General features: G+C 44.3%; 1 protein-coding gene across 2 annotated transcripts; it reads left to right on the top strand.

Annotated features, from left to right (window-relative positions):
• The first annotated feature begins 1,993 nt into the window (after positions 1-1,993).
• LOC124012383 (zinc finger protein 205-like) lies at positions 1,994-10,233 on the top strand. 2 transcript variants are annotated; one of them, XM_046325952.1, is made up of 7 exons: positions 1,994-2,184; positions 3,243-3,373; positions 3,566-3,742; positions 5,927-6,088; positions 6,442-6,553; positions 6,717-6,841; positions 8,312-10,233. In XM_046325952.1, exons 2-7 carry the CDS (start codon positions 3,365-3,367, stop codon positions 9,320-9,322), a joined length of 1,596 nt encoding a protein of 531 aa, XP_046181908.1. In that variant the 5' UTR covers positions 1,994-2,184; positions 3,243-3,364; the 3' UTR covers positions 9,323-10,233. The 2 variants fall into 2 exon arrangements, with proteins under 2 accessions (XP_046181908.1, XP_046181907.1); XM_046325951.1 differs by lacking the exon at positions 1,994-2,184 and adding an exon at positions 2,242-2,860.
• The last annotated feature ends 1,079 nt before the right edge of the window (positions 10,234-11,312 follow it).

The following is an 11,312-nucleotide window of genomic DNA, read 5'->3' as shown; positions in this document are numbered from 1 at the left end:
ATAATAATAATAATAAACTCCAATGGCTCCATATTATTAGGTACTTGAATCACAGTGTTAGAGATGGCTTGACTATGGTTAACATTTTATAAATACATTTATAAATACATGTTTCTGTGTGTACAGCAAAGAGTTTCTTATCTAAACCCTTATGCTTTTCTGTACAATATTTGTTTGCGGTCTACAGTCCATGCAGAAAAAAGTAGTAGCGCGTGGCTAAACTTCTCAGCTGTTCTGATTCAACCAATCACTAGGGTGTTTTTGTTTGACCTACTCGAACATGACCAAAGCCATGACTGAAACAATAGTGAATTTGCCCTGGATATTTACAAGTAAATGTGATGTTTGAGGCTCTCTGTCACTAAGTGATTGTATAATGTACACCTGGGTTGGGCTCAATTTGAATTTCAGGAAGTAAACTGAGATTCCAATTCAATGATTGAAAAAACTGCATCTATTTTCCATACACTGAAAAGGAGAATCTATTTGTCAAAAGAATATATATAAACTGCTCAAAAAAATAAAGGGAACCTAAAATAACACTGAATGAATGAAATATTCTTATTAAATACTTTTTTCTTTACATAGTTGAATGTGCTGACAACAAAATCACCCAAAAATTATCAATGGAAATCAAATTTATCAACCCATGGAGGTCTGGATTTGGAGTCACACTCAAAATTAAAGTGGAAAACCACACTACAGGCTGATCCAACTTTGATGTAATGTCCTTAAAACAAGTCAAAATGAGGCTCAGTAGTGTGTGGCCTCCACGTGCCTGTATGACCTCCCTACAACGCCTGGGCATGCTCCTGATGAGGTGGGGGATCTCCTCCCAGACCTGGACTAAAACATCCGCCAACTCCTGGACAGTCTGTGGTGCAACGTGGCGTTGGTGGATGGAGCGAGACATGATGTCCCAGATGTGCTCAATTGGATTCAGGTCTGGGGAACGGGCGGGCCAGTCCATAGCAACAATGCCTTCCTCTTGCAGGAACTGCTGACACACTCCAGCCACATGAGGTCTAGCATTGTCTTGCATTAGGAGGAACCCAGGGCCAACCGTACCAGCATATGGTCTCACAAGGGGTCTGAGGATCTCATCTCAGAACCTAATGGCAGTCAGGCTACCTCTGGCGAGCACATGGAGGGCTGTGCGGTTCCCAAATGAAATGCCACCCCACACCATGACTGACCCACCGCCAAACCGGTCATGCTGGAGGATGTTGCAGGCAGTAGAACGTTCTCCACGGCGTCTCCAGACTCTGTCACGTCTGTCACATGTGCTCAGTGTGAACCTGCTTTCATCTGTGAAGAGCACAGGGCGCCAGTGGCGAATTTGCTAATCTTGGTGTTCTCTGTCAAATGCCAAACGTCCTGCACGGTGTTGGGCTGTTAGCACAACCCCCACCTGTGGACGTCGGGCCCTCATACCACCCTCATGGAGTCTGTTTCTGACCGTTTGAGCAGACACATGCACATTTGTAGCCTGATGGAGGTCATTTTGCAGGGCTCTGGCAGTGCTCCTCCTGATCCTACTTGCACAAAGGCGGAGGTAGCGGTCCTGCTGCTGGGTTGTTGCCCTCCTACGGCCTCCTCCACGTCTCCTGATGTACTGGCCTGTCTCCTGGTAGCGCCTCCATGCTCTGGACACTACGCTGACAGACACAGCAAAACTTCTTGCCACAGCTCACATTGATGTGCCATCCTGGATGAGCTGCACTACCTGAGCCACTTGTGTGGGTTGTAGACTCCGTCTCATGCTACCACTAGAGTGAAAGCACCGCCAGCATTCAAAAGTGACCAAAACATCAGCCATGAAGCATAGGAACTGAGAAGTGGTCTGTGGTCCCCACCTGCAGAACCACTCCTTTATTGGGGGTGTCTTGCTAATTGCCTGTAATTTCCACCTGTTGCCTATTCAATTTGCACAACAGCATGTGAAATTTATTGTCAATCAGTGTTGCTTCCTAAGTGGACAGTTTGATTTCACAGAAGTGTGATTGACTTGGAGTTACATTGTGTTGTTTAAGTGTTCCCTTAATTTTTTTTGAGCAGTGTATATTTTAAATTCAGATAACCTTCCTGAATTGACCGACTTCAATTCAAATTGACCCCAACCCTGTTGCGCCTTCTTCATCACGCTGTCTGTGTGGGTGGACCATTTCAGATTGTCAGTGAAATGTACGTTGAGGAACTCGAAGCTTTTCACCTTTTCCACTGCGGTCCCATTTAGGGTGGGGTGATGGAAGTATAAATTCAGGGTTAGTTAAGATAATATAGTGGTATAGATAGGTCGTAACGGGCCTCACACTCCAGTGCAGTAGGTGGTGGTGTATGCACCTGCCAGTTGGTTACGATTTGCCAATAAAACAAAGAAAAAAAAGAAAACAGAACTGAAAAGCCTTCATGTTGTTCTTATTTTGACATTTATTAACCAACACCCTGGAACTCAAAATATGATCAATGTAACATCACAGCATCGCATACCCTAGGTAATCTTTAATTCGCGTTGGAAACAGGACTTGGTTGATGTTATTTAGGTGACGCTAGTTAAATGTTAACTGCTAATGTTAGCTAACAATGGCTAACTGTGTGGTTTTTCACACTCAAATAGCCTCCATTATGGAGGTTCTAGCGAATGCAGCCGTGGCAGGTATCTGTAAACTCGTAGACGACGACTATGCAGTGTTTCGTTTGGAAATAACTCAAAGCCAGAAAGAAAACAGGGTATTGCGGAGGAAACTACTGGAACTGAAGGTGGGACGGGAGCGCGCAGAGAGGACAATGCGAGAGCGCGTCCTCGGCAGTCGTCCCAGTAGTGTCAAGATCCTTGACCGGTACAGAGTAATGGCAAGAGGTAAATGTTGCAGGAGACTGCGGGTTTCCCCTCTGCGCATGTGTGGCTTTAGATGTGTTTTCCACATTGGGTCTTGGTCAGTTTTTGGATTGTTTGCAATAATTCCCCTGATTACTTAGCCATCTTGCGAATAGACACAATATCACATTCTACCCAGATTCTTGATTTACTGAATTTCCTATTATTTACTCCGTGAAAACAATGTGATGCATGGAACATAATACATCAATCAATAAATAGTATTTCAGGAAGTTGTGAAAAATGGTAACTTACATCCTTGCCAATTCTAGACAGTGCCAAAACTGTCAATAGTGTACAATATAGTGTTCAGCATTGACGGTACCTAACCTAACCATGTCTTTTCCCCCAATCACTCTCTCAGGTGAAGGACATCTCACTGGAGGCCACAGGAGCCTTGTGAAGCCAGCGGGACACAATACATGGAGAGATGACCAACCAATCACTGTTGATGAGGAGAGTGGAACCTCAACCCAGCATGTTATCATGATGGAGGTTAGTGTAATAGTGTTGAATTAAAAATGACATTTACTTTGTAAATCAAATGTGGTCTTTTTATTTCAGAAAGGCTCCCTGAGCTATTCACTTGCTTACATGTACATCCTTATTTATCTGCCATAGGGGAGCTTGTGAGACTTCCCAATGACATTGATATCCAATTCAACTTATGTACCCCTCTTGTGTCAGTCTGCAGAGGCTGCAGGTCCTGGGGTCAAGCTGGAGAGGTCTGGTGGAGAGGAGGACCCACGGCACAGCAGAGACATCCAGGCTGGTGCAGCGTCTGGAGTGGCACCCCCTGTAGCCACAGAGGACCTTTCCACCGCTGCTGTGCTCCAGTCCAGGAACCGACGCAGCATCACAGAGGTCAGTCGAATGTCGTCCTCAAGTCAGAGACAGACACCAAGACTTTAACACACAGGCTCTTACACACACTATCTGAATACAGATCAGACCCAGAGAGACTGGGGCCACCGGTCTGTCCTCCTGATCCTGGCTTGGTGTACTTACCGTTATTTCACCAGAGCCAGAGTATGGTTTATTCCTGTGGACATGGTGATGCTTTAGACACTGGCGGGGATGATCTGTTTTGCTATTACCCTACAGAGATGGTCCCTTGATCTGATCTGTCTAGAGGGGACTGGAACGGGTACATTTCTGTATAGACCTCACTTTGTGCATGGGGTCATTGTCATGCTGAAACAGGAAAGGGCCTTCCCCAAACTGTTGCCACAAATCGTCTAGAATTTCATTGTATGCTGTAGCTTTAAGGTATCCCTTCACTGAAACTAAGGGGCCTAGCCCAAACCATGAACAACAGCCCCAGACCATTATTCCTCCTCTTCCGCCAAACTTTACAGTTGCCACTATGCATTTGGGCAGGTAGCATTCTCCTGGCATCCGCCATACCCAGATTCGCCCGTCGGACTGCCAGATGGTGAAGCGTGATTCATCACTCTAGAGACGCGTTACCACTGCTCCAGAGTCCAATGGCTTTATACCACTCCAGCAGACACTTGGCATTGCACGTGGTGATCTTATGCTTGTTTGCGGCTGCTCGGCCACGGAAACTCATTTCCCGCCAAACAGTTCTTGTGTTGACGTTGCTTCTAGAGGCAGTTTGGAACTGGGTAGTGAGCTGCGGCTGAGCCGTTGTTTCTTCTAAATTTTTCTACTTCACAATAACAGCACTTACAGTTGACCCTGCAGCTCTAGCAGGGCACTCTTATGTAGGTGTCATAACCAGCCATAAAATACTGCAATACATTTCAAAACAGGTTTAAATATGTGTTATGACCATATTATTACAGGTTATGACTGTCATAACGTGTTGGCGCTGGGTGTCAAGTAAAGTAAATCCTTCTATAACCTGTCTCCTCCCCTTCATCTACCCTGATTGAAGTGGATTTAACAAGTGACATCAATCAGTGATCATAGCATTCACCTGCATTCACTTGGCCAGTTCATGTCATGGAAAGAGCATGTGTTCATGATGTTTGGTATAAAGCCGAAAAGTCTTTTTCATATTGTGTTTGTGCTGTGTGTCTGACGTTCACAGATTTTCCAAAGACACCTTTAATGAGAAAATGAATGCAGTTGATTAACTTCAGGCAGGTTATTTGTTGAGACATGTATGTGTGGGTTTCATATGGTGTATTTAAAACTTGTTGATCAATAAACACAATTTGATTGAGACTTTCTTTAGCAGATGTCACATCTGATCTCACCCTATTCTGTATATACACAACAGTGATTTTTCATCAATATACACTTAGTGCAATAAACATTCGAAACACCTGCTATTTCCATGACATAGACTGACCAGGTGAAAGCTATGATCTCTTATTGATGTCACCTATTAAATCCACTTCAATCAGTGTAAATGAAGGGGAAGAGACAGGTTAAAGAAGGATTTTTAAGCATTGAGACATGGATTGTGTATATATGAATGGGCAAGACAAAATGTTTAAGTGCCTTTGAACGGGTATGGTAGTAGTTGCCAGGTGCACCCGATTTTGAGTGTGTCAAGAACTGCAACACTGCTGTGTTTTTCACGCTCAATAGTTTCCCGCGTGTATGAATGGTCCACCACCCAAAGGACATCCAGCCAACTTGACACAACTGTGGGAATCATTGCAGTCAACATGGGCCAGCATCCCTGTGGAACGCTTCCGACACCTTGTAGAGTCCATGCCTCAATGAATTGCATTCTGGAGATGTTCCTAATGGTTTGTACACCCAGTGAATACTCAACAAATATACCTACAAATACCCACACACTAACAAACACCTACTGGGTGTGTCAGAGTTTTTAGTCAGGTTTGTCTGATGATTACTTGACTTATCATTGCTGACTTGTTTTTACCCACAACATCATATTTATATCCACCATGATGGGTTTAACAACAATGAAGTCATTCTGTGACTACAGTACAGTACTCAAACTTAGTGGGGATGGGTAAACACTCCATGTTGAATGTGTGTTTATTATCTGTGTGTACTTACCTGAGGGAGTGTATGTCTGTGTAATCTGTATCACCTCTCATCCAGGAGGAGGCTCCAGAGGTGCTGCTGATAAAGGTGGAGGGGTGTGAGGAGGGTCTGGGGAACCCTGAGGGTACCATGGTCATGGAGGACAACCAGACTACACCTCCTCCTGAACCCACAGAGGAACCAGCTGAGCAGCACAGGACCACATACAGTCTCACTGAGGTGAGCCCACTGTGAACTACTGTATATATGGTAATAGGTCAGAGCTCGTATTCACATAGCCTCGGAGTAGGAGTGTTGATCTAGGATCAGTTCAGCCTTTCAGATCATACTGAATAGCATATTTAAAGATCAACACTCCTACTCTGAGACTCTTTGTGGATATGGGCCCAGGTATTGACCATGCCTTTGAATTCTAAAACTATTAAAGAGTGTCAAGTGATCAAATCAACTAACAAGTTTGCATACTACTCATAGCAATCCCATAGCAATTACCCAATCAGAAGATGCTCCATAGCAGGGTGCTCATATCAGATTTCTTGATCCAATATCCTCTCACTCTTTATCTCTTACAGTCAGTAGACATGGAGGATTGGAAGCCTGATCTGCTACTAGTCAAAGAGGAGAAAATAGAAGATGGACCAGAAAGCATGTATCTGCTAAGTGGAGTAAAGATGGGGGAGCAAGGTAAGGGAGAAATACAGTAATAGATCTTCAAAATGAATAGTGATTCACATGGCTGTTGTTATTTCTTATGTTTGCATAGAAAACCACACATTATAATGTATGAACTTGACCAGGTAAAAGAAACTCCATATGTAGAATTCTATTTTCAAACCTCTTCCTACAGTTGGTTGGCTAGAGGCTAACAGAGACTGGGGGGCCATCTTGGATTCCCAAACCCAGACGGGTGCAGCCAAGGGCCCAGGGGACAACATCACTGAGCAGGCCAGGACTAGAGGCAACATGGTGGAGGTCAGTGGTTGGGACTGCATTTTCAACTCTGGGCTGGGGAATAAAACTGTTAACCTCAACCAGAAACAGACAATGGAACACAAAACAACATCTTAACCTAGTTTCTATGACAGCAGACTGGCTGAGACCAGGGCGAGGTGTGGATTTGGTCTGCAGGGACAGGGAGGTGTCCGTATGCGGCGGGAGAGAACAGACACTGACTCCGCTAGCGATGCTCCGTCCTGCTCCTATAGTTGAGAGACTGATGGTGCCTCAGGTTAACCCCCTAACAGGTGCTGCCTTCAGCCTGCCTTCTATAGGATCTATCAACTGGAACATGGACCCTGCCACAACACAGACACTACCTGGCCTTCATCTTCCTCATAGTCTCCTAATGTTAAACCAGACCTCAGACAATGCCAGTGCCTCAACACTAAATGGCTACACAAGCTCATTGACAAATGAAAATAGTAGAGACAGAATCAGTAAAGGTGGCAGCGCCAAAGAGAAGCGCTTCCCGTGTTCATTCTGTGGGAAAGCCTTCAGTTTCCCCAAACAGGTGGAGATCCACCAGTGGATGTATATGAAGGAGAAACACTCATCCATGTCTGTAGAGGCACTAGAGGGATAAATCCTACAGCTGCCACCAGTGTGAATCAAATCAAATGTATTTATAAAGCCCTATTTACATCAGCAGATGTCATTAAGTGCTTATACAGAAACCCAGCCTAAAACCCCAAACAGCAAACAATGCAGATGTAGAAGCACGGTGGCTCTGGAAAAACTCCCTGGAAAGTCAGGAACCTAGGAAGAAACCTCGAGAGGAACGGGGTCTGAAGAGTGGCCAGTCCTCTTCTGGCTGTGCCAGGTGGAGATTTTAAGAGTACAAGGCCATTAAGTCCAGATTGTTCTTCAAGATGTTCAGAAGTTCATAGATGATCAGCAGGGTCAAATAATAATCACAGTGGTTGTAGAGGGTGCAACAGGTCAGCACCTCAGGATATCATGTCAGTTGGCTTTTCATAGCCGAGCATTCAGAGGTCGAGACAGCAGGTGCGGGGGAGAGAGGGAGATTGAGAGCGAGAGGTTCGAAAACAGCAGGTCCGGGACAAGTTAGCACGTCCGGTGAACAGGTCAGGGTTCCATCATTTTGTGCAATAAAAGTACTGTACTTCACGGTATGTGAATATATGACCATTTTATTGAAATTCAATACAAAATTCACTCTGTGCTGACTGACTTGGTTATTTTTGTATCATTACAGGGACTGAGTTTCACTTGTTTCAGTCGAACCAAAACAATATACTTAATTCTTGAATCAACACATACAGTATGGACATTTAAGAAACTCCAATGGCTCCATCTTAGGTACTTGAATCACAGTGTTGGAGATGCAGTTGTCTGTGGTTATCAATATTCATGTTTCTGTGTGTACAGCAAATGATTTATTATATAAACCTATATGCTTTTCGGTTCAATTTGTGTTTACAGTCTGCAGTCCATGAGGAACTGCTGATATCCGGTGTTGCTGGCGGGAGAGACTGGACCTCTGAATCGGCTGGTCACAAACCCCGGCCCCGGATCAGAACCCTGGATCAGGAGCTGTCACTCTTCTTTCCCGAGTCAGAACCAGGACTGAACCGCGAGGAACAAAGACTCCACCACCACACAGAACACAACCAGTGGACAGGTGGACTGAACAACCTCAGTCCTGGTGGTCATCAGAGAGACAGAGGCTCCAGTCAGGGATCCAGTCTGCAGCCCAGACCCTTCTCTTCACAGTCTCAGTGCAGGGATGAAGCAGGGCCTGGGGCTGATAGAGATAGACCCTATTGTTCCTATGATACAAACACCACAGCATCCATGATGAACAGAGCAGGTCACCCTGGGCTTCAGCCTTCACAGAGAGTGGTGGGAGACCCCCCTGATGGGAGTCTTTCGGAAAGTCTGTCTTCTTCAGGATCTCGTCTAATTCCGGATGAATGGGTTAATAGAAAGCCTGGACCTGGGTCTAGCCTTCCTCAGCTGCCTCATGGTTACCCCACCAATACAGACAGGGTCAGGATGGGCATTCACCACAAGAGATACCTAGCCTATAACACACCAGACAAACCCAACAACACCCAAACAATGGCTAGAGGTCAAGCAGGGAGCTCAAAGACTAACCAGCTAAGGGTGGTGGCTCCTGCTTCTAGCTACTCTGGTGTCATTGGGTCACAACGTGGGAAGCCGAACATTAGGACTGACGCTGACAAGCCGTATGCCTGCCCCACATGTGGGAAGTGCTTTGCTGAGGCGAACTATGTGAAGATCCACCAGAGGGTCCACACAGGGGAGAAACCCTTCAGCTGTACCCAGTGTCACATGCGCTTCGCAGAGGCTGGCACCCTGAAGAGGCACCAGAGGGTCCACACAGGGGAGAAACCCTATTGCTGCCCTCAGTGTGAGAAGAGGTTCTCACACCAGCATCATCTGAAGAGGCACCTGAAGGTCCACACATGACAAAGGCCATTTGCCTTCTCTGAGGGTTTCAGAGAGGAACTACCTCAGGATACACCAGCAGAAAAAATATTACACTTCATAACATGAGGCAACCAACCATTCCCTCCTCAGGGTACACATTGTCTCCCCATCATTGGTGTTAGTGCGGTGACATGCAACCAACCTTCACTTTCTTTCATTAACTTTCTCTCATTAGCTTTAGTCCTGCCCTCTAACATTTTTTTTTGCCATAGATCTTTGCCTTAGATTCTTCCTCCAAGCTAACCCGTATGTATTTCTCGCTCACATTCACATTTAGTAGTTCTCTCCTTTTGCCCACGTAACCATGTACTCTTTGAGGGTGTCCCTTTCCCTGTGTTCCTTTTATTTGCGTGTACAGAATATGATTCCTTTCTCATCTTTATCTACCCTCTTATCTTCCTACTTCATGCTGCTCATTGGTTAGCTGTCACAGTGGAAGCCCCCACTAGGCCCACCCCCCAAGCCTCTCAGCAAATGCTCTGAATAGGCTCAGTCAGCTGGACAAGATCCATAGAGCCAATCAGGATGCTTCTTAATCTTCCCTCAAGACAAAGATGAATTTTCATTGCTGTCAACAGAAAAGATCCACTTGGAATAACGATAGGGACAGGTTTCAGTGTTGAATAGTCCTGAATAGAATATTGCATCCAGACATTGTGTGATATATACAGTATAATACATATATAAATTAAGGGTTATATGACGTTCACAAATGCCTATTTCATTACATCCATTTAACTACTTTATTTTTTCCCAAGACACTTTTATTGAGAATTAATGCAGTTCAAGTTCATGCTGATTTTTAGGATTAGTTGAGACATGTATGTGTGGTTTTCAATGGTGAATTTAAAACTTGTTTATCTTTAATAAACACAAAATGTGACTTTTCATTCTAAGACTTTCATTGAGACTTTCTTTAATATACATCACATCTGATCTCACCTTATTCTCCAGACAGCTTTACAACCAATATACACTTACTAAATATACCTACACAAACACCTATTGTACAATAGTTTAGTCATGTTTGTCTGATGGATTTTGATTTACCATAGATTACTTATTTATTACCCATATTTATGTCCACCATGATGGGTTTAGCAACAATTAAGTCACTATGTAACTACAGTATAGGACTCAAACGTAGTCAGCCTGGTCTCAGAGCAAAACATTATTTTACTAAAATACATGCCACTCCATTTGGCATGATATGTTTACTTTACATTATGTTACATTACATTGGCCTACATAAATCTGGGACACTCAAATTAGTATATGTTACTTTTGGTATGACAGTAGGTTACTTAAGGCAAAAACTAAAAGAGGGTGGATGGGTGGGCGCATAACGCAAACTTCTAGCGACCAAATGTGTGTTATCATGGACAAATGTAGCATTTTAGCAACTGCAACTGCAACTACTTATTACTCTAGCTACTTTAACTACTCATCATTTTCACAAACCCTTCCCCTAAACCTAACCTTAACCCTTTTCTTAACTAGGAGAGTCAGTTAAGAACAAATTATTATTTATGACGGCCTAGGAACAGTGGGTTAACTGCCTTGTTCAGGGGCAAAATGACAGATCTTTACCTTGTCAGCTCGGGGATTCGACCTAGCAACCATTCGGTTACTGGCCCAACGCTCTAACCACTAGGTTACCTGCCGCCCAATCTCCATTTTGAAGTAGTACATTTTTTTTATTCATGATTGGCTGATCCATCCCGATGACCCAGTTGGACATGACTCCAACAGGGTTACCAGGAAGTAACAGCAAATGAAGTTGGAAGTCCCAACAAGTTAACTACATTAAAATGGTGGAAGCCCTCAATGGCGCTGCCCCAGAGCTAATATGGCCTTTTGGTCACTAGATACCTCTCTCATTCTCTATGATTTAAATCAAGACACCCCACTTTCATTTACACTGAAGAGAAAAAATCTTATTGGTTGGGGTCCTAGTTCAAAGGGTTTG

Source organism: Oncorhynchus gorbuscha, linkage group LG24, assembly GCF_021184085.1.
Source record: "Oncorhynchus gorbuscha isolate QuinsamMale2020 ecotype Even-year linkage group LG24, OgorEven_v1.0, whole genome shotgun sequence".
NCBI classification, from domain to species: Eukaryota; Metazoa; Chordata; class Actinopteri; order Salmoniformes; family Salmonidae; genus Oncorhynchus; species Oncorhynchus gorbuscha.
The sequence above is the reverse complement of the archived record's forward strand: the minus strand, read 5'-3'. Positions and strand labels throughout refer to the sequence as shown.